General features: G+C 37.7%; 1 protein-coding gene across 1 annotated transcript in view; it reads right to left on the bottom strand.

The window, feature by feature from the left end:
- MSH3 (mutS homolog 3) overlaps positions 1-25,115 on the bottom strand; it is a gene marked incomplete at both ends in the record, with an annotated part of 110,524 nt that overhangs the window by 42,621 nt on the left and 42,788 nt on the right. Inside the window, 4 exons of the mRNA XM_079548616.1 lie at positions 1,692-1,879; positions 8,580-8,712; positions 21,158-21,267; positions 21,830-21,914. Of these exons, the coding sequence (XP_079404742.1) occupies positions 1,692-1,879; positions 8,580-8,712; positions 21,158-21,267; positions 21,830-21,914 (516 nt within the window). The remainder of the gene's footprint in view (positions 1-1,691; positions 1,880-8,579; positions 8,713-21,157; positions 21,268-21,829; positions 21,915-25,115) is intronic.

Genomic DNA, 25,115 nt, shown 5'->3' with positions numbered 1-25,115 from the left:
TACTACTGTATCTTACTTTTTTGTATGCTACTCTAAAATCATCATAACAGCGACAAAAAAAATATATATATATTTTTAACTTAAAATAAATTTGGCAGAATTAAAATAAATTCTGTTTTGACATAAACTGCCAAAACTATAATTGGACACCTTGCATCAGGAGAAATCTTATAATTCCACCTGTCCAACAGACAGCAAATGTTTCATCCCTTCTCAACTTCCAAATTTATACACTTTGTCTCCAGTTAAGAAGCAAACGAAGGAAGTCATAGGTTTTAATCTTGCATTTTTCAAATCTCAGCAGGAGAAAGATGATAAAGATTTTATACATAAAGTGGATATATATTCTTAGTCTGCTGGTGGAAAAAAAAACAATAAAAAATATGCTGATTCAATATAATGAAACATTAGGCTATATCTTGCATATTTCATAAAGAATCCACAGGTACACCAATTAAATCTCATAGTATAACACACATACAATGAGGAAAATGCTCAAAGTAGAATGAAATTTGCTATAAGAGGGAAGTTCAGGGTGACCTGAGCATAAAGCCAGATTGTATTCACTATGCATTCAGAATGTCTTTCCCACAAACATGTTGTGTAAACAAAAACTACAGAGAAAGGAGACAAAGACCCAGCAAAGGCAAGTATTCAGAAAGGTTGGCTGCCTTTGTGACTAGCACCAGGAGAGAACTCTTTTTAGATAATTACACTGTTCCAAAAAGCACTGAGTCTTACTGGCCACAAGATGCTCTCCCCCAAGTTTGTACCAGACAGGCATCACTTCCTTAACTGAATCCATGTTCTTGCTTCATTATTTTGCATTTAAGCCTCCTGTCCTCTTCCTCTGGTGGTTAAAACCAGGATTTAGGGTTAACAGTGTAGACAGCAGTACTTCCAAAGAAGCAGTATACACAATAAATTATTTGCAGCCACTCTCCCATATAATGCAAATTCATTACAATTTCTTTGTCTACCTTTTTGTGGGGAGAGGGGTGGCAAAGAAGGACAAAATTAAGCCAAAAGGACAAATACAGACTACAGGAAAGTAATTGCAGCTGAGCACATCTTAAGACTGAGCTAATTTAGTCATTCTGCACAGTGCAAGAACAGGGCAGTAACCCCAGAAATGCTATAAGCAGACGTAAATCCCACAGGCTATGTGGAGTCTTCAGAATTACTGAACTCCATATTCTCATCATTAATGAGTCTATAAAGAGACAAAAAAGCAACAACAATAACAACAGAATGGGAGGATGGCCTCAAAGATTTGGTGAATTTTGAAAAAAATTGTAAAAAAACCATGTTCCTGGCAGCAGAGCAGCTGCTCCATTAAATGTCAAGTCTCTCTTTAAAAAAATAGCTTATCTATCTAAATTTTAAAAAGCAAATATTTGTTAAATGAATTAATGTGTGCAAAACACTGTTTGCTCAACATTTGTTCACCCAAACAGCTGAAAAGGTTTCAAATTTTTTTTTTTCAGCCTGAAGCACATACCCACAGGGCAAAATACTTGCTCACCTAGTTTATCTTAAAAAACAAACTGCAAGAAGCTCTGCATTAACTGAAAGTAACGTGCAGAAATATATACACTAAAATATAAAACGAGATGCATACTTCACACAACTGAATGTACTCAGCCAGAAATCCTATGAAGCATGGAAATTCACCTGTTTTCTCTACTTACTTAGCTGCTTCTTCATTAAGAATCTTTAAATAATGTTTTACTGGGGAGAGAAGTTCTGGGATTTCCAGCAGTGCATTTTGTAACAGAGGAGATTTCACATGAGAATGTATGACTGGAACAAGAGCTTGAATTTCCAAGTCCAGACGAGACAGAGTGCTGACAATCAAGAAGAACTCTTGAGTTGAACACTGAAAATGAAGCAATATCTAAATCATTATAGTGTACACTGTCATTAAACCCTGCTTTTTTCAGGATTTTAAAAACCAGACAAAGTACAGTTAAGGCATATGCACTGCAGTACAACTGCAGAATCTTACCACATTCATAGCATTAATAAAATGTGCTAATTGATAAATAAAAAATGCTAATTGTTTTAACCGCTATCTTTAGGATCAGTCCAGAGCACTGTTGTTATTACTGGGTGAAGACGTGTATCATACATTCAGTACACAACAAGCAGAAAAACAGGCTGATAGTGTGTGGCAGAAAACAATCAGGCTGAGTATTTTCATGAGTATCACAACATATCCATGCAGCCTTCTGCATCTATATGCTGCCATCTGAATCCCTTGGCTATAGTTTTGGCAAGAGAGTTTGGAAAGGCAAGGTCAAGTGCAGAAAGGGTGATGTTTGGCACAAGAACACAGAGAAGAAACCAGAAGTCACTGTTGAGAATGTTAGTAGCTACTGCCAGCTTCAGTGCCTAGCTGGTTTCTGCCAGGGCTATGTGACAAGATGGATCCATCACAGAATTCCTAGCAACCCCATGTAATGGCCCTCAATTGCACTTTTCTAGGTAAGGAAAGAAGGAGAAAACAAGCACTGACTCTTCTTCCACCGTCTCCTACGTACAAAGGTATGAAAAAGATTTTTCTGTCTCCTTCAGGCAACTGACCAGGGTATTACTGAAAGGGAATCTCTCAGAGAGTAGCCAGCAACATGCAGTGCTTTCGGAGACTGCTTCTCAATACCCACAGAGCAGGAAAACTGCATACAGTTCCTTTAAACAAAGCATCTCACAAAAACCAATGACTTCTTGAAGAAAAGTAAGCTTGCATTTGTGCTGCAACACATGTGCATGCGAAATCGAACCACACTCCTGTGAGATGCATAACATCTTATCCTGGTTCGCTGGGATCTGGGACATTTACACTTCAGAAAGTTTGAAAAACAAAGTTGCCAATAAAGAATTATGCTTACAATCTTTTGCATTTTGGTTGACAGGTACCTGACAATAGGAATATGTAATTTAACCATGATGTTACAAAGACAGGTTACATTCTGCATGTTTTCAGAAAACTCAAGTTTATCTTTGTTTCATATACATGAAAGGTAGGGTGGAACACACCTACTAGGTGGTTTCTCCACAACTGCTCAGTTGTACAAGAGTTTTCTTTTTGTCTAGACTTGAGCTCTTAATACTCCATGAATATATGTGCTACCCCCTTCCTTTCAAAAACTAATCCACAAAGCACTAAATCTCATCATACCTAAGTTTTATCTGGTAGCCTAAATTTCCCTTCCGTTAAATTAATCCAAATATCTCTACTTATACTATTTTGTATTACACTAACTCCCCTATCTTTGCTATTAACACCCTACAAATATCTCAGAGCCTTCTGTTGTCTTTTAATAATCAATTTAACCAAACTATAATCTTTTAATCCTTCTTCATAAACAACCCATTATTCATTCTCATGAAAATTTCGCTTTACCCCTGTGCTTGCTGCAATTTATCAACATATTTCTGATAATCTGGAACCTGTTTATAAAAGCTATGACAACAAAATAAAACAAAATAATAACACAGTAAATCTGTCAATGGCATTTGAAGTCACAGCACAAAAGAAAGGTCTGAAAGACTAAAGAAGTGATAAATCCAGGCCTGGGCTCAAAGTCAAAGTAATTTACAGTATGACTGACTACATCATCGTCAACAGCCTTGATGCACATAAAGGATAACATTCTGCAAGACTTCCCTTGACTACGAAGTGTACTCCTCAAGGATGCAAAAGCTGAAGCCTTGCCACACAAAACTGTATTGTAGATTCCTGACAGACAGCAGTAAGTGATTCAAAGCAGAACAACATCCAGAAAAAAAAGAATGAAAAAATATGGGCAGTATGAAATTCACGAGCTAAGCAGGTGTTTTTGTGTTTTGTTTTGCTTTTACAAAATTATTCTTTAAAACAAAGGGGGGAAGGATTCAATCTGAGACTTAACTAGCACATCATCTAAAAGGAGATGGCAAAGGCAAAAGTTTTTAAGAGAACAATACAACGTGTCTGAGATGCTATAAGAAGGGTTGAGAGGTAAGTGAAGGAATAATTAAAAATAAAAATAAAAAACAGATGAACAAAACAAAAAAACCCACCACTACAGCAGAAAAAACCTCGATCACATACAAAAGGCACCACAAACAACCCTCAGTTATCAGGAGATTTGTCAAAGAGTATATAACAAACATTCTGAAGTTTCTTGCAGCAACTCTGCTAAGCTACACACATAGTTGTCTAATTAGTTAAAACCTGTTTGATTCCATTACAATCTTCAATACCACTGGAGAATGGCAGATTTTACTACACGGAACTTAGCTGAACATAATGTTCCCAAGAAAAAGGTGAGAACAGTCCTTTTGTGCTTATTCAGAGTATTATTCTTTCTCCGCTTGATCTCAGTAACACTGCAGGACTTTGCATCTAAAATTTTATGGCTCCAGTGCAAAACAAAGCAAACAGATAACTTGGAACAGATGCATATAATGATTATGAAAAGCGGGGCTCCATTAAAGTATGACTAGTTTTATTTAAATTCTAACTAACTTTGCAAAAGCAATATATATCCGTGTTATAAATTAGAAGCTTTTGAAATGGACTGCAAAAATAGTTTACATAAAGCAGGATTAATAATCCTGCAACCACCAAAGATTCTCAAAAGCCTATTCAATGCTATTTTTGAAGACTAATTTTAAAATGTGCCCAACGATGGTTACAGCTTCTTTGGCACTAGAAAAATAACCTCAGAGCTGACAGTGATGTCAAATGCTTTCAAGTGGCAGTTCCTCAAACTGTAATGAAAATGGTGTGGCTGCTACCAGGGAGAACACATGGAAGATGTACAGCAGTATGACAGGTCTAACACCCTTCCGAGAACAACACTGACAGCCATTGAGCTTTGTTTGCAATATGGAAATTGTTTCCAACAGATCTAAAGAGGAGCCATTGAGACTACAGTTGACAAACATTGACCACTCCAAGTTAAAAGCACTTCAAATTCAAAAAATGGGAATTGAAATGCAACACTCATTCATCACTCATTTCAAGCTAAAACAACTACCTTCAAGATTTTAGTACAGTGAGCATAACAGATGTGCTGAAGTCAATAACATGCTATGGAGAGAATGTATTTCAAACATTTTACACAAACAATAACTAATTTCAAGGACATATGTAACAGGTGTTGATATAATAAGAGGAAAAATAAAAAATACAGTGCTTTTCTCTGAATCATCAGGATACTGAAAATCACAGAGCCTTTAATGAAATATCAGAGCCTTTAATGAAATACCAGGCGTGGCTTCAGACACTGATTCAGAACAAAACAGGTTTTGTTTTTCTAACTGTGACAATTTATGAGGAACTCACAAACAGGGAGACTCTAAAGTTAGGAGCAGAATATACCAAAATGACATTTTATTATTTGCCCTGACAAGGTTTAATTGGGTTCTTGCCCAAGAAGACTTTGTGAAACTTTTTCACTTTAATGTGTGCTATAAATTTGTTGTCTGTTATGATGATTACTGTATACTTCGGTGACTGAGCTTTAGTTTAAAAAAAAAAAAAAGCTTATAGAGCCAAGAGTACAGATAAAATAAACACTTACAGATTAAATCTGTACAAATATTTTCTTCTGAAGCACAGACCACCACATGATACCAGAAAGCAAGATTGGAATGGTTTTGTAGAACACATTTCTAAATGTACTGAGGGGCATATTTATTTTGTGCACGTTCTTAAACCCATTTAAGCATAGAACTCAGACAACTGTCTTGCCATTCTGCACACTCCAAGGCCAAGCTGCCATCACTTTAACTGAGAGAAAAAAAAAGGTAGGATCCATCCATTCATAACTCCCAGCATCCTCCGAAAGCAGTAGAGTAGGCTGAACTTGTTACAGAGAAAAGGAATTTTGAGATGTGTTTTCCAACAAGATTTCACTGTGCATCATGCCTAGTCTAGTATTAAATGGGGAAGTTGGTGGCCCTGCGTGTGGCAGGGGGGTTGGAGATCCATGATCCTTGAGGTTCCTTCCAACCCTGGCCATTTTGTGATTCTGTGATCAGCTCCAGGCAAAACTTAGACAAAAGTCTTGTTTCTACAACACTCCTGTTTCTCATTTGCCTTCTGAAGTTAACTTCTGAATGCTACCAAGAGGTCTTTAAATCTCTTCATCTCCAGCCATCCCGCTCTTGCTATAGGGAAGGGTAAGGCTATTTTGTGGTTAACAGTATTTCTGTCTGGGAAGATGTCAGGTGCTTGAGCTGCAGAAACTGAGAAGTAGTGTGTGTATTAATTCCTCTCTCCATAGCAACAGTAACATTGCTCGTCTCATTCCTGTAATTATCCTTCCCATAATTCCTTTCCAGACTGGGGCAAACTTGGAGTTGGCAATACCACCTTTGAAGCAATGCCTAACTTTTTTCCCTCTCCTCCCCATTTGTACAAGAATGTTGTTCTGACTGCAGACCTGGGGTTAGATAAGCAGTATTTTTGGTTTGGGACAAAGGGAGCTTTTGGAGGGTCAGATTAGCAATTACAAACCTCTATGATGCTAAAAGATAATCATAAAATGACTTATTAAAAAATTTAAGTCAGGAAAATATACAGTGATGACATACTTATTTACCAGAAGAGTTCCAGTGAAGACATTTGGCCTTGCAAAGTTGATTCTGTAACAGAGTACCATTTTTTCTTTTTTTTTTTCTGTCTCTACCAGAAGTTACAGGCACAAAGTTCATCACAGCAGAAGTTCTGCAGTGACTGATATGAATGAAAGGTATTCAGTACAACTGACATAACACAGCCACCCCTGCACACTTCAGAAGCCTGACTTTGTGAAACATACCTTCTCAAATGCTAACATAAATGAAGCCCAAAGAGTCTGAAAGGTTAAATACTTGTCAGATTTTCCAATTTTTCAGTAGTTAACAGTGAGTTATCAAGACTACATTATGGCACATCACTGATTAGAGTTAGCAGTTAATTGTTGATTAGTTCATTTGTCAGCGTGCTCCAATCTTTTTGTGCTCCTCAGTAGGAATGAAAATACAGAAGGGGAACCTCATGTCAGAACATGAGACGGACATCTGGAGTTAGCAGAATTGGAAACACTCCTAAGTGTAAACTGAAATGGCAGTCTTCACTAGATAATCTGAACAATCATTTATGAAAACCAGTTACTTTGTGTTCTTGAATATGCATCTACTACAAAGGGACCTTTTTTCAGTCAGGTTTGCTATCTATCTAGACTTCAGAATCTGCTTTTCAAAGATGTCTTTTGTTTCTTTATTCAAAACAGACTCTGTTCTGCAGGGACTCTATCATCTACTCAAAGTCCTACAGATTTTGAGGGCTTTACTCAGTGCTCAGGGCACTCTCTACTACATTCTGCTGTGGATAACAAACTAGATTTTTACTATTTGCAATTTGCATGCTCAGAGCAAGAAAATTCATTCCTCTGCCCCATTTATTTTTCCTGAGGGTTCTACCGGGGCCCTCCTCCACTAGTGCAACTTCTTTCCAACATCTGATTCACAAAACACCCTACCAGTGTTGTTGATAAGACAGATTACATCACCTCATTCCAAAAAGAACATGAAAATCCATGACCTCTGGTCCCACTTAAAATGCCAACTTTAAAGCTGAAAGAGTAAGCAGATCTACAACAGGAAGGAACAGCACCTGAACAAACAGATACAGACTAACACACACATAGGCAAAAGGAAGAAGAAGACAGGAGTGTCTACTGTGCAGAGGATGATGAAGTTTGGTGCACACTCCCTCTTTTCGTATACTTTATGATGGCAGATCTCTGTTATCCATTCATTGAAATATGAAAGTGTTTGCGCATGCCTCAAACTCTTACATCTTTAAAGCCTAAAAAAGAACTTGAGTTTCAGATTTTCAGAGAGATGAAGTCTTTGTGCTGTACCATCCAAAGAAATTACAACTTTGCTCTCGATCTATCCACCTATTAATTTAGCTAAAACAAGCTGTCAAAACCTCTAAATATAACAGTGAAATAAAAGAACATGAAGTACTGCATAGGTGCTATTAGTGCATTAATCTGCTTCAGCTAAGAATTGCCAGCGTCTCATTAAAAGTAATTCTTATAAAAATGTGCAAGTGAGATCCAAATCAGAGAATTTATAAACAAATTAACATTCATGTTAAAACAGCTAACTACAGCCAAGTGGTTTCACTTGCAAGTGTGATTTTAGATAAGTACACAGAATGTAATGCATTGTTTTAAAAGGAAATAACTGATGGCACGAGGACCTACTGCATCCTCTCATCTCACTGAATCCAGTGACTACAACAGGAACACCTTCAATGTTTTTTCTGCTAGCATTAGCAATACACTGTATTTGTACTCTAATTTTACTAAAACATTTCTTCTTTGAACAACAATCATTGATAATATGCAAGATAACATAAGAGTCTACTAGAAGGCAAAATATTTTTTTTATAAACTTGTATCCCTTTATTATGTCAGCTTCGGTCTTGCTGGTAAGAAAATATTTTTAAACACACATGCAAAATCTATGAAAAATACACTGAGATTGACACAGAATTAGAAAATAATAGATTAGGATAATCATGGATATACCTTTTTGTGAAAAACACTGCAGAGACCTCTCTCTAAATCTGGCAGCTTACAAAGAAGATTCTGAATCTGGCCAAACACGTTGGATTCTGACAGGAGAATTTCAGACACAGCATCAAGCCGGGCATTTATTTCACTGTAAGAGATTAATCACAAGCTAAATGAAAAAAAACTCTATGAAGGAAAGGTATATGGCTAGTCAATTTTTCTTCCGTGTTTTCCACCCCTTTTTTCTTTTTTAACATTTTGACTATAGACACGTTCTCATAAAGATAAGCAAAATTTATAAATGCGTAAAATTGTAAGCTTTCATTCAAGATGCAAACAACACCTGGACATGTTAAATCATTTGCCCTCTCAATGCTCAAAACAGCTCCGTATATACTGTGCCACTGTCTACATATTCGATCTAATGGTATGTAAAATGAGCAACACTCAGTTCTAAGTATTCTACTCTAAATTTGCAGTCAAGTACCAGTCTTGGATTTGGGAAAGGGAAGGAAGAATTTTCTTTTTAACTACATCTCACATACTTTATTGCAACACAGGATAAATATTTGTTACCATTTTACCTCCCTGCTTTTTCACAGAGCAGTGAAAAAATCAGAACCACATTAGATTATGTCTTGTTCAAAAACTGTAACATGCATCACAATATTCCAGTCTGAAGACAAATAATGATAAACTCATGGAATCACAGAATGACTTGAGTTGGAAGGGATCTTAAAGCCCACTCAGCTCCAATTTTCGGGGCAGCTCCAAGCTGCGGGCAGGTTCCCACCCCCAGATTAGGATGCCCAGGCCCCCATCCAACCTGGCCTTGAGTGCCTCCAGGGATGGGGCATCCACAGTTTCAGCAAACGTTTCCTTATTTGAGCAAATAATTATACAGTTTTTTGCACCTTTCTTACAAAGATATAAACTCCTTTTTTTTTGTTTGTTTGTTTTTGTTTTTACTTTTGTGCAACTCAAATTAACCCAACACTTCTACAAAAAGACTGAGATCAAAGATACATGAGCGTATTCAAAACATGCAGAGTCTTTGGGAACTTATGAACAAGAGCAGCTTCTGTGCACATAGCCCAAAGGAAGGCCAAAGCAAGAGGTAGCTATCTTTACACAGCTGCAAAAGAGACATGTCAAAGGTTTTTCATGTTCAGGCTTTATCTCTGTGGCAATTGCGCACACAACAGAACAAAGTTAAGTAAATGAAAGCTGTGGTAAAATTTGCTGAAATTTCATGGCAAAAACACATCTCTTCCAGATCAGATCTCTTCTCAAAGTCCCTCACCAATGTGCCCGCAGGCACACCATACGGGTACTAGCAAGCTGGAAAGTAGGCATATTGAAAGTTTCCAACAAATACCTCTGAACCTGAAACATGATATTCCAGGAAACTTGAAAAATCTTAGTGAGGCAGTTAAGTGTTTATTAAAAAAAACAAAAACATGCATTTTCATCTAACTAGACTTTATCCAACATTCTCCTCCTCAGGCAAGAGTCCATAAATCACCGCATTTACCATACTGCTCCTGCTGCTGTGCATGACCATCCATCCTTGTAGGCTCAGAAGAAGGCAGTCATTTGATGCTGTCACTTCATGAATGAGCCAAGCGTGTGCAAGGCAAATGCAGCCCAGCCCATGCCTCTTCTCACAGACAGTGAGATGCTCAGAGGTCAGTGAGCATAGGAAAGAGAACAGTAAGCCCGTAATCCAAATTTAGGAATCTGAGAGAGAATGCCTGTCTTGCTTTCAGTGCCCAGTATCCATGGCTTTTATACCAGAACTGCCACGTCACTTGGCCCTATAGCTGCTAACAAACACTCCCTGTGAGAAATTCAACAAAATCAGGCAGCTCCACAGATTGCAGACATTACAACAGACCAATAGCCAGAGGCCTGTGACCCCAAAGGCAGCTAAATCTGAAGGCCTTGAAATTTTATTACACCACATGTGAAAGGGAAAACATCACAACTGTCTGTGCACTCAAGATACATGTAAGTCTAATAGCACCCTTGTCTGTGCAGATTCAGACAATGGAAGGCCTTATTTCACAGCCACTGCAGGGATCAGGGATGGACTCCTCCACCCTGGCCCCAGAACAGCTCAGAAATGAGCTGCTTTGCCTCCAAACTGGATGGCCTACCCTGAGATCACACCACACTCCCCAAAGTCTATCTCTGCCCTGACAGACTGTTTTTCTCTGAGCCCAAAGCAGCAACATCAGACTTCATGGGCTCCACTCTGCACGCTGTGAAAATGCCACCTTCTTCCTGACCCTGTCCCTCTCCTCTGGAAACATCACTTATCACACAGCTAAACACTTCTGCTGTTGCTCTGGGCAGCCAGGCAGCCTTTAGACAGCAGGAGCAGAAAGCAGCTACCAACAGCGCAATTGCTTGAAGACATAATGGCTGCTTTCAGCATACAACACACCTGAATTTTAAATTTTATCTCTAAGAGCCACAGCCACGTACCTCATGACAAACAGCATGGTACCAGCAGGGTTACACAACTAAACAATCAACTAGCAAGCTGTTGGCTGTCACACAATGTATTTTAGACAGCAGATATAAGTTCTGTGCCTCACACAGCTTTCTGAATGACAGCTGGATAATGGAAAGGAAATTGGGGTGTGTTAATGTCAGTGACAAAATAATAAAGCACTCTGTGTGTGTAACTTTGAAGCTAGCTAAAAGTCATGTTGAAATTCTGAAAGGCCAGCATCATCAGCCATGATTAAATTTTCACAGTTATTAAAACTTGCTGTACTCAATATCTTGGAATGCTCTTCAGTGTGAGAGTGAACTAGGCTGCTAAATCACAAACACATGCATCCTAAGGAAGACGATCATCTGTATTTTTATTATAAAAAGCCCATGTAAGCAGCACACATATTCCAGAACACTACCACTCAATTCAAACAGCATGACTGTATCTATTTGGCCACCTGAAAACATGCAACAATATGTAAAGTAGATGTAGATATTCAAAAAACTCCTCCCTTCAAAGCTTAATCCGCACTTTAATCATCCTCACATATGGCTATGGTACTGTAGCTTCAGCAATCTAAAACTAAGCATCCATACAGTTTTTCTGCCTTAATCCTGCAAATCAGAAAGGGTCAGGAGAATGGCATCCAGTATCAGATGACCCACTTTTCCACCTGGAAAAAACCATACTGGGATTCCTATTTCGAAAGCCAGAAGGACTGTGAAGAGTTATGTAAAACTGCACATATATGGGGAAAGAAGGACAGGAAAGAAAAAGAACAGCCAGATGATGAATTTCAAATAATGGTTTAAACTTTAAATATTTTTACTTACACTAGTAAACACTTTGTGGAGACTAATATATTAGGCTGAACAGTCATTAAACTACCTGAAAAGAAATTTATTCTGCACTGCACAATTATTCAGTGTACAGTTGGGGGTTTCTAATCTATATGGTTTCGAAAAATAATCTGCCAGGAGAAAATCTGAAAGTAACATTTATACAAAAACTCAGCAACTGATGCTAGGAAACTGTCTCACATTTTATATATTGGCTACTATTCCGTTCTCTATTTAGGTCCACTATTAGCATATTCTTTCCCATCTGTATAAATCATGTCAAAAATCTGAAATCTATCCAGTTTTCCAAGCAGTCATCTGCAAAATAACGCAACAGAAGTCAGCTGAATCAAAGCAAAACTCTTCTGCCATATTCTTCATCTAAGAATAGCATTGTGTTGTGGTTTGAAACTAAGACACATCATTAATACAATACTAAAATCACTTTGCAATGTACTTAGATATTTTTCATTCTAGTACATTAGAAGAATGACTTGAAATTAAGTCATAGTATATAGTCTTCCTTTATTCTGCTGCTAAATATGTAAGTAAAAAAGAAAATTTGCAAATAGGAAAATATTTGAATCCTGCACTAAAAATTATTTTGCCATAACAGAAGGCTGCAGACACAAATGCAGTGCAATGAATTAGTGCCTCAACATCTTATCAGTCTGAATCAGCAATTCTAACAGACCTAAAAGATGTTTAGATATCTTTCATACAATGAAACAAACCCAATATTTTTAGATGTGATACTTACTCATTACCTTTAAAGCATACTGATACTACTTATGCAACCACTACATAAGAACCCAAGAAAACTTTAGTCACATAAAGTTTTATATTTACACAAGGCAAAGAATTACAAATAAGAATCTGTTATACATCTTTTAACATACAATAAATGCAGAAAATGTGGGTTCTTTCATCATAGGAAGCTCAAGTACGGTGAAAGTATAGAATTGAAATTACTTTTACTAAATTTGTTTGAAGACCAAACCAATATGTGAAGTACAGTGAATATTTCAGAAATATAATAAAGGATGTGCAACAACAAAAGCTGCTTTCCATGATCTGTGTCTAGATCAATGTGTAGCAGCCTCCTCCCTAATTACTTTGAACAAAGAAAATGTATTACCTAAACTCTAGGAAAATTCAAGAGGCACACAGATATCTCTTGTGCTGGCAAAAGTGCCTGTACTGCACATTGCTGGGAGCATCCCCAGGGGAGGTAACATTTCCCAGCTGTCCAGTTTTATGCTCCACATCTCTGACACCAGCTACTTTCAAACACATGACAACATGAAAGCTGCACAGACTTCTATTGCTTCATATTCTGTCACACTGCCTGATTCTTGATCATCCTACAGAGCACTGTTCGCATTTGAACACACCAGATGAGTTTACTGCTTTCAAAAGCTGCTAAACAGCACAGTGTTTTCTGCTTTAAGCCACTTTCTCCTCTCACAGCAAGCAATTACAAGTATCAAAACACAAAGCCATGGCAGAATTACCACTAGGAAATCAGTAAGCTGTGTGATCCTTTAGAACGGTCTGTGTGACTTTTTACTCAGTAATTCTCTTTGGAACCTGAGTGACTTCATTGGCTAAATCCTGAACTGTTCAACTGCTATGACCACTGTAATTTATGCATTATAACCCATTAAAGAGTAAAAAACAAGTATAATAATGATTGCCACAATGAAATTCAAGTGAAAGCTAAAAAAATTAACATCCTTCTGAATCTGTTCACTTGGTTTTTCATATGCAGGAGAAACAGAAAAATTTACTGTAAAACTCACGTCTCCTTCCCCTGCACAGAGGTCCAACATTCCCTTAAATAAACACGCAGCCAGGAGCAGACAATAAGGACCTCAAGTACTTAACAGCAATACACAAATACGATAAACTTTGTCTTCACATCTGTTAAAAGAATGTAAAAAAAAATTATGCAAATGGCAATCAAACACTTTTGTTTATGGTCACACACAGTATATTTCAGCTATTTGTGAGGAAAAAAGAGAATCGTTTGCTACTTTAGCTTACATGAATGCATGCCTGATTACTGCATTTATAAAGAGTAAGAAACAACAATCAATGGTACCAAAACACAGCAAGCAAAAATGAATGAATACATGTGATGATGTTGCAATCTTTTTCTTTACTATATCAATTTTGAGATTTCAGGCATATGTTCTAACCTGAATTTGTACATTTCAGATTGGCACAGATGCTATAAAGTCTTTATGCTTAGGAGGAAAATTTAGCCCATGAAATTGTGCTGTAGGAGAGACAGATTTCATTCCTAAATGTCTGCTGCAAAAGAAGGTTCTGAGCTAGGTCTGGATGCTGATGGTATAAAACTGTAACCAAACAAGCTCTGAATAAAGATAAGTTTATTTAAAGACTTTCAGGTAGTTTGCTTTACTATCCAGATGTCTTAGATATGGGAACAAGGTCAAAGTCAAACATAAAAGACTTTCCCTTAGGATTTTAAGTGGTGTAGAGATATATAAATGCAATAGCACTACATGTTCAAAGCAAGAGGAATCAGAGTGATCTGGTTTTATATTAGAAAAGACATGCCACTGCCAATATCCCTGAAAAGGACTCTCTTCATCTCAGTTTTGTTGGACATCTCCTCCAAACAACAGGCAATATGCAATAGGAATACTTCCTACACTCTGGAAAAACATTAGGAACCATCTGCAGTTCAGAGATTGCTACAGCTTTGGTCATTATATGCTCTTGCAAGCATATTACTCAGACTAACAGAAATTATCAGTACTATGTTGTAAGACTTTGCAAAAGCCTTTTTAAAAGTATCGTTTCATCCAGAACAGAAAGAAACAGGGGCATTACAAAGGCTACTAGAAAAAAAAAGGAAAAAAAGAAATCTTGTTTGTGAGGGATAATTAAAAATATGGTTTATCCAGTTTTGAAAAACAAAGTTTGAAGTGTTTTTGGCAGCTGTCTAAATAAATACATTTACCTCCTTCCTTGAGGTTTAAGCATCAGCTTTAACTAGAGAAAGATCAAATGAGTATAAATCAATTACATACATAGCTGAGCTAGAAAATATACACAAAACTAAAGGACATTAAAGTCCTTTAATCATTTTTGTCTAATAGTGTGTGCTGGAGACAAGCACATGAAACCGGTGGAACACACTGGGAGGTTGGTGTGTATATGCAGGGCTAAAATGTGTGCTCACCATAAAGGCCTTAAGCATGTGATTTGTTGGTACCCCTGGCAGCAAGCAGAAAGAGGCTTCATTGCCACCCACCTGATGTGGTCAACAATATCTTTTAACTCCTTAATTTCACACTTTTGCACTTGCATTCATGACCTGGAGGAATCGGGAGTGATGTCTCTGTCCCCAGCCTTTATCCACAGAGTGCAGGAACAGGGCTACTGGTAGGATGGGCATGGAAGACACGGACATGGAAGATTCCTGTAGAGGCTTTTTACTTACTGCTCTCTGTTTGCCCTAGTACACTTTGCACATTCTGTAGCATGCAGTACACACTTGAAGCAACACACATCACCAAAACACGCATCTGAAGTTGTGTGCGTAGGCAAGCATTTTTTTTTCTCCTATTTCTGCACAAGCTGACACAGACAAGACCTACTGACACCAGAGCATGGAGTATGCCTTGTGTGCTTGCAATTGCATTACTTCTGAACTGTGTATGCTTAAGGAGCTCTGCTGTCTGTAACCATATCCCTAACCTTGTTAAGTTAACTTCTGCTCTTCACACGTAACAAAGCAAAATGCTAAGACATGCAACAGAATATTAAAGAAGTTCACCACAGATCACTCAGTCTGTCCAAGCTACTTCAAAACATGAACACCTTCAAAATAAAATATATACTGTCCTAATAAGAGCCAGAGAGTTGTGCAATCTAACATGTTCATGTCACACACACAATGAACATTTTACCACTTCAAGTTACCTCCCCACCATGTAAGCTTTTCAAATTTTGTGTACACTTTTCTAACTCATAAACTAAACGGTTTTGCAACAAAGGGATACACGAACGTTTCCCTCGTATCTTTTGCTCAGTTGGCAAAGTATCTACCTTACCCCTGGCTACAGCACTAGAAATAAAACTTCATGATATCCACCCACTAGTATTTAAGATATTTTTTCATAGAATCAAGGTAAAGATTAAAGATATTCTGTCTTTCCAGAAATAGACCAGGAAAAAAAAAAAACTCTTATGCAATGTATTCTGTTCCATACATACAGCCCACAGAGTTCTCTGCATACACATTCCCTTACAGTGGCTATGAACTGCTCTATGTGATATATCCATCATTTATCTCATGTTCTACTTTAAGCACATCATCATAGCTTTACTAGCTTTATAGCCTGATTTAATTTGGAAATAATGAGATTCCAATTAATTTTTCTATCCATCCACCTTTCTCAGATTTGAACTTTTTGTTAAATTCCAGCCAATCCCGACAAAGTGAAAAAAGATGTTTATTTGACCTCACAGTAACAGAACTTCCTACATATTGTGGAAAAACCAACAGCTGGGCAGGGCACAGGCACAGATTACTACCCCGTGAGAATAAGGGTGCAGTATCAGTTCAACAGTTGTATGTTCTGTTCAGACTCCTGACCCTACAAGCAGCATAGCTAGAGCTTGAAGTCAGCTGCAATACTCAAGGAGTATGAATGGGAGATCTAAGAATCACAGAATGGTTTGGGTTGGAAGGGACCTTTAAGATCATGTAGTTCCAACCCCCCTGCTATAGGCAGGGACACCTCCCTCTAGACCAGGTTGTTCATAGCCCCATCCAGCCCGGCCTTGAATGCTTCCAAGGAGGAGGCATCCACAGCATCACTGGGCAACTTGTTCCAGTGTCTCATCGCCCTCACAGTAAAGAATTTCCTCCTTGATATCTAGTTTCAGTCTCCTCTCTTCCAGTTTAAAACAATTTCCTCTCATCCCATCACATAGGCCCTGATAAAAAATGCCTTCCCAGTAGGCCTCTTTTAAGTACTGGAAGACCACTATCAGACTACCTTAGAGCCTTCTTTTCTCCAGGCTGAGAAGCTCTCTCAGAGTCCTCATAGGGGAGTGTCTCCAGCCCTCTGATCATCTTCATGGCCCTCCTCTGGACCCACTCCAACAGGCCCCTGTCCTCCTTGTCCGTGCCTCCAGAACTGGAAGCAGCAGTCCAAATAGGGACTGCTCACAAGAGCAGAATAGAGGGGCAGAATCACCTCTCTTGACCTGCTGGTCACGCTTCTCTCGGTGCAACCCAGGATAAAGTTGGCCTTCTGGGCTGCAAGCGCACACTGACTGCAAATGTTCAGTCTTTCATCAGCCAGCACTCCTAAATTCTTCTCCTCAGGGCTACTCTCAAGCCATCCTCTGTTCAATCTGTATTTGTGCTTGGGATTGCCTCGACCCTTTGCATTCTTGAAGTTCATGAGGTTGGCATGGACCCACTTCTCAAGCCTGTCCAGGTCCCTCTGGATGGCATCCCTTCCCTCTAGCATGTCAACTGCACCGCTCAATTTGGTCTTGTCTGCAAACTTGCTGAGGGTGCACTTGATCCCTCTGTTCCTGTCACCTACAAAGATGTTAAGTAACACTGGTCCCAGCAGCAATCCCTGAGGAAAGCCACTCATCACAGGCCTCCACTTGGACACTGAGCTGTTGACCACAACTCTCTGACTACAATCATCCAGCCAATTCCTAATCCAATACGTGGTGCATCCATCAAAACCATTTTTCTCCAATTTGGCAACTGAGATGTCATGTGGGACAGTATCAAATACTTTGCACAAGTCCATGTAGATGACATCAGTTTCTCTTTATCTACTGACACTGTAACTCCATCATAAAAGCCACCAAGTTTGTCAGGCACAATTTGCCCTTGGTGAAGCCATCCTGGTTACCACCAATTACCTCATCTTTATTTTCCATTTGCCTTAGTAGGTCCTTCAGGAGGATCTGCCCCATTATCTTGTCAGGCACAGAGATGAGACTGACTGGCCTGCAGTTCCCTGGATCTTCTTTTTTTCCCTTCTTGAAAATGGGTGTTATGTTTCCCCTTTTCCAGTCAGTGGAAACTTCACTAGATTGCCATTGACCTCTCACATATGATGAATAGTGGCTTGGCATCTTCATCCACTAGTTCCCTCAGAACCGTGGATGGATTTCATTAGGTCCCACGGACTTGTGCACTTTCAGGTTCTTTAGACAGTCTTCAACATGATCTTCACTTACAGCAGGCAGATCTTCCTTCTCATTCTGTTTCCCTTCACCATGGAAAGACTCATCTTGCAGAAATGAGGACTCTTTCTGCCTTGCACTTCCCTTCATACCACAATCACAGAACAACATATTCATTACATACAACAAATTATATTTTTCCTTTCCCGATAGGTACTGAAAAAGTAACAACTGCCTCACATCAGCTTCTAAGTTTCTCAGATTAATTATAGTTTTGTATTATAAAGTAATAATAAATGCTGCACACATACAAGGACCAAAAAAAATGACACTGTGTTAAAATGCTGTATCCTGATATCAGTGCCCTAACTTTTTGACTGTTGAGTGTGACAGCATCTCTTTCTTCTCCTGCTCAAACTTCATGGCCCTACAAGGAAACATCATATTTTTTCAGTCAAAAATGTTCTATCTAACTCAACTATTTTCTTTTCACTTCCCTCACAAAAGTTAGGTGAGAAAGATACTTGATGAAACTTCAAAAGCAACACAGGCAAGTCAAGATAATATTTCTGTAATTTGCACAAACACAACTTGTATAAAAAACATTGACTTTTCCAATTCCTCCTAAAAAAATAAAAAGTCTTCAGTGACTGATATGTTATCATTGCCATCTTAGTACAACCAGGCAAGTGAGGACCTTACACCTTGTTTAGTTTTGCCTGTTTGTTTTGTTCCCCAAAATTGCACATGACTAATGCTTAAAACCTTTTCTCGGTATTCTCTGAATATGTTACACTACTGATGATCTAATGGTTGCCTTCAGGATTGCCCAAGTAATCTGTCCATACACATTCTACCTTTATTAAACTTGACATAGTGTGCTTATCCATCATCCCAAGTGGTTTCCAACTTTTGAGGCACAGAGCTGTAATTACACTCTCTCACTTTTTGATATGCCAGGGGAAACGCACCTACCTACTGACTGGAAAGGCTGCAGTACAAAAATCTTACTGAAAATGTCACTCCAGGAGGCACAGGTGAATTAGTATTACAGAATATTCTTTAAGTGCATTGTGTTCATTACTGGAAACCATACTACTGGATGTCTGATGCACTACTATGTGAAATTACATGTGAAAATTACAACTTCTAGTCAGGATGGAAAAAATACTCAGAAACAATACAGCTTTTTTCAATTCAAACAAAGACTATTGATATCTCTAGCCATAGAACTTTCTGCTATACTGAGAAAAAAGACTTAAAAAGGAGAAGTCTTAGCACTCTAGGAGTAATAAAGAGCAGAGAAGAAAGAAGAAATCAAAATAGCTAACTTCTACCATTGGTTCTGCACTGGCACAAAGGAGAATACAAATTAAAATTTCCTGGTGAAAAAAGAAATCCTGAAGTCCCCTTGCAAGAATTTTTTTTATCCCTTGTGGCCAGACAAGTGTCCCTGCACTGCTGATGAAGATTGTTTCACCTGTGGCATCACATGCAATAATCTGGGAGCAAAATGGTTAGAGCCATTCCCTTACAGGTTCTTTACAGGTTCTATCTCATCCTCTTCTTGCATGAGCCCTGAGCCTGTGCTCTGGCTCCCCCCACTGACAACTTTACGAACAATTCCCAAAAGGCTGTAGGGGGCCTATGGGCTGCAAAAGATTTGAAGTAATTTATTTCAATTTATTTCTGTAAAGTGGCCCAGAAATTGTATCCATATGCTTTTAAGATGAACACCAGGCAGATAAGTAATTTCCTCAAAGTAGAATTTAAGAAGGGTAAAGCCATTTTTAAGTGAGTAAATTCTATACAAGCTATTATCAGAAGAAAAAAACAAGCAAACAAAAGTCATACTGAAATCAATGTATTAAAGCCTTGTCAAAAATTTCCATGTCATTACTGTCCTACCAATATGGCTTCTATAAAGAAAACAGGCCTATGATACTTCACATCAGCAACAAAGGTGGGGGAAAAATAGTTACATGCTTTTTTCTTAAACCCTGTTGACAAAAAGTTCTTACAAAAGCTAGGAAGAAAATTTAGCAGCCATACCTCAGAATCATATAGTGATTTAGCATATTAAAAATTGGCCAAAAAAAAAAAAGCTTCCATAAAAACGTGTACTATCTATCAATAGCAGCATGGTGCTAAAACATTGGCATACTCGTTCATTTAGTCTGATATTAGCAAATCAAAAGTACAGAAGTAAAATAGAGGGAAAAGTTATTTTAGTTAGTTGTCTTATGCAGAAAGCCTGGAGAAGAGAAGACCAAGAGGGGATCATCAATGTTTATAAACATCTGATGGACAGGAGTTAAGCGGATGGGGCCAGCCTTTTTTGGTGGTGCACTACAACTAAATAAGAGGCAACGAACACAAACTAGAACAGAGGAAGTTCCATTTGAACATGAGAGCTTCTTTACTTTGAGGATGGCAGAGCACTGGAACAAGCTGCTCAGAGAAGTTGTAGAGTCCCTGGAGGTATTCAGAACCCACCTTTCCTATGTAACCTACTGTATGAAACCTGCTTTAGCAGGGGTTGGACTAGATGATCTCCAGAGGTCACTTCCAAATCCTACAATTCTGTAAACTATTTTCTGTACGCTATAGTTGAAGATAGTAACACAGTAACTGAGTAAATTCAATGCTGACAACTCTCAAGGAATTCACATTCCAAGGACGAACTATAGAAACTCAAATTGTAGGCAACAAATATCACATGGAAAGACTTGATACTGTTATTATTTCTGCTCTGTATTAAAGGTTAAGTTTTACAGTCCAATAAAGCATGCAAGGGGAAATAAGAAGAGGCAAAGTGCATTTCATAGTAAAGTAAAAATGAGCATGATACGTGTTACAAAATAAAACATTTCTAATCATTACAAAATAAGCCATAGCTTAAAATATATGAGTGAGCAGTCACCACATTTCCGAACTAATAGAAAGAAACACTTGATATGCAATATATCACAGGTGCAAGTAAAAATAACTAGTAAAATGCAGTAAGGATTTAAAATATAGATTTAGCTTAAGAAAAAGAGATATCTAACCTGGATTTCATGAGCGGTTGAATTACCCATTTCTTCAGTCTCCGACGACCAAAGGAAGTTTTAGTATGATCCAAGACCCAAAGCAGGCTTCCTTTTGTTTTCAAATCAGTCTAAAACAATAAAAATAAACATAATTATTTTTAACTTAACAATCAATTCACTCCTATATGTAAGCTGTCTATTTAGACTATCACATATTGCAACTAAAGCATGTTTATTGATTTTTCTAATAAATAACACCTTGGATAAAACTTCTCCAGCAGTCATGAGTTACTTGAATATACTTCTTCTTTAGCAAGAAAATGTTTGTAAAAACGAATCTAATAAATTCAACCTGTTAAATTATGTCTGTACATGAACCAGTAGCACAGACGAAAAATGCTATTGCATCTGCATCACCTGACTGCTCTTGTTAAAGCACCTAAAACTTTAGTAAAACTCTGTTTTTCAAAATACAATAAGGTTCCTAACTCATATTAAAACCCATTAGAGATTATCTTTCATTTATACCTCTTAAAATATAATCCTCCTTCAGTCTGATTCCATTCAAAATAATTTAAACATCTGGGTGAAATTTTCGAACTAACTAATGCAAATTCATTAGGAACAGTACGTCAGACAGCTCTGAAAATCTCAGCAATTAAAACAAAAAAACACTATATTTTTCCTTACCTGATTCTGTAAAATTTCAAGATTCTTCATTGTTGTCCCATTAATTGTCATGTATTCAGTTTCACTTGACAACTGTTTGAAATTGCTGAGGAGAGGAAATTCAGATGCTATATTTGAAATACTGGAACATATATAATGGCTAAATACTGTCATGTTTCTCAGAGAATTCATCAGTTATGTGAAACAAAGAAAAAATATGTAAGAAATCACAATCTATTCAAATAAATATCAGTTGAGCACCAATAACATATTTTATTTTACTGCTTGGGAAAACAAGATTTGAAGACTCATTTGCCCTGCTTCTTATAATGATTCCAAGAAAGCTCAGAATACAATTCAGCTTTCTTGTCACCCAATCCTGATGCACTCAGTAGTAAAAGAACTGCGCCTTCTTCAGTCTATGATGAAATTGAGGAGGTAAACACTTTTCTTAGTGTTCTGATCATTACAGGACTAAGCACAAGGGTAATATTAAGAATTAATACTTTGAGAGCAGAACAGACTTGATCATTCATCATCAAACCAACATATACCAAAACATACTTCTTTTTTTTTTTTTTAATGAGTACTACCAATTTAAGCTGCCTGTTTGCAGCATTATTTAAGAGAAGGAAAATAGTGCATATTTAAACTGTTTCATTTTGTTTTTAATACGACATGACCAAAATCACAGAACTTCTTGAAACTCCCTATCACAACAGGAAGAGGCCCAACCCAAACGTGATATTTATGCATAGTTAGAGCAAAACACTCAACAGAGCCAACGTTAATAAATGTATTAGATATGTAATCATACAAGGAAAATGAAAATTTCTCTGTCTCAGATATATGAATGTGGTAGTCAGGACAGCAAAGTGAAGATCCTCACTAAATGCTTCTGACAAATCAAGCCACGATTGTCTAGGTTAATCACACTACTGACTGCTCTTTACACAAAATCTGGGACGCTCTTTATTGTCTTAGCCTAAAAGGAATGTCTTGCTGGGTATAATTTAAAACTGCTTTCCTGGATTATTGTAAATTTTTTTTAGTGCATGCCATTTCAGCATTTCAGAGGGAGTGCTCATACTCCAACTGTTTGGTTAGGAGTACACAGCTGCATTATTGCTTTATATTTAAAAAAAAAAAAAAAGCAACCCTAAAATTTTCAGAAGCATGAAGTATTCAGAAAGTAACACTGTATATTCAAGTTGCATGCAGGCGTTCAGGTCTGCTATTAAATTTCTTCCTAAATAATGGGTCAAATTGAAAGTATTTCCTGCAGAATGTTTATTTTTAAAGTTGATTTAACTGAGTGCCCTCAAGAAGTTCAGGGAAAGTTTGAAAACAGAGCTAACTCAGGACTGCACCCACAACCAGCCTTAATAAAACAGAGCTTGGAGGCAAAAGAAGAAATGTCCTCTAAAATACACAAAATTATAAGCAACAAAACAATACTTTCTTTTATGATGTTCAGTCCCAGCTGGTGCTGGCAAAATTAAATAGGAATGACTCTTGACTTCCAATCCTTATAATCAATACTAAATCCTACTCACTCTTCCAAAAGCACCTAAGCACCTCTTCTACATCTGCATAGAACTTCTGACCTGGAATTTTCCCATTTGCTGCATTTTGATTTGCCACCAGTCTAGCCTGTGACCTTTTATACCCACTGGATTCAAGGTTCAAGAACTATGCCTTTCTCTTTCCCTAGAAGCACAAAATATGCTTCTCGTCGTGATTTTCAAGACTGGAATTACTGGCTGCAATGTTTCTACACTTCAACTAGCTGAAGCTCAGTGCGCTTCAAAGCACTGAACACAGAGCATGTCCTGTTCACTGCAAGTGTTCTGTGATGGCATTTGAAAACAACTAACTCTGCCCAATGGCGGGTTTGATTTACTAGTCCTTCAGAAGAAGACATGCTGAAGATGTTCTCATGACGTAAGTTTTGTATATTTTATTTTATTTTATTCAGCTTATCGGAGTTACTCCAACCCTACTATTAATCCTGCTAATTGAGAGCTTGGAGTATATGAGTATGGAGTATAATAGCCAAGATCAACTGCAGAATATGGTGAAGCAACAATTCCAGATGTCACAGGAAGAATGTGTTTTGCTTCCACCCCCTCATCTTCTTTCAGCTTAGGATCAGAACTTGATAAAAGTGTGAACAAAGAGTCTTCGTAGGGAATTAAGGGACCAAGTTACATGAGATGGAGGTAGTAAACAAATATTAAGTCAGTGCTGGTTTTACATTGAGAGTGTCAGCACAGCCCTTGTGAGAAGTTCTTGTGTGCTGCTATTTGCCATCTTCTGCACCAGCAAAAATGGCCCTTCAAAATCAGTTCATCTGGAGCACAACACAGTGGTTTCTTCTGCAAGTGAGTTATAAAGGAGTGACTCTTGAACTGTCTCGAATACTTAAACAGTTCAAAACACTCATGATAGAAATAGCTAGTTATTCTACTACTGGTGAGCAGGCAAAGGTAGGATCATGCAGCCTGGGAAGAAAGAAATGAAGAGGAAACAAAAAGCATGTTTCTACTAGAATTTATGAAACTTTTAGGGAATGTTTACTAGGAAGAGATTGATATTCATAAAACAGCTTTTTGGAGTAGAATTGCACTTGATGATGACTATTAGAGGGTTAGTATGATTATTTTAGGACAGTAAACTACATCCTCAGACTTTTATTCTTGCATGCTACCCGTGAAATGTGATCATTTTGGTCTTTATACATTCCAAGAAGCTTATAGGAATATGCACTTCTAAAGCTTTTCTAATTATTTTCTCCGCAGGAGACATTACATATGATTTCACAGTAAGTAACACAGCTCAAGTGAATGCATGTTATTCAGATCAGTGGTTTTCAAATACTATAATTTTGCAAATCTCTAAAAGCTTCCCAGTGAAGCTGCAAGGCACTGCTTTGAAAGTCTACTAAACAGCAGATTTTCTTTGCTCAATTACCTTTTACAGACCTATAGAGTCTATATCTTCAAGACTTCTAAGAGTGAATGAACCTATGCATTTGAACAAGAGTTGCAGGAATTTCTATTCAGATTCGAGTAAAAAACAGCCTCTTCATTTCTCAGAAACTTTAGATAAGAAAGACATTTACCACAGTCTAAGTAGTGAAGGATGACGAGCCCAGGTTACATTCACTGTTTAATTAACCAGACTTTCAAATTTGTTGGTGAATATTGCTACAGGGCTAGAAAGCTTGACACGAATCCCTGATGTGACAAGAGTCCAGAAATCCCTAACTAGAAACAGTAACAAAAAAAAAAAACAAAAATCAAGA

This window comes from Tetrao urogallus, assembly GCF_951394365.1.
Source record: "Tetrao urogallus genome assembly, chromosome: Z".
NCBI classification, from domain to species: Eukaryota; Metazoa; Chordata; class Aves; order Galliformes; family Phasianidae; genus Tetrao; species Tetrao urogallus.
Note: the sequence above shows the minus strand (reverse complement) of the source record. Positions and strands in the feature narration are given on the sequence as shown.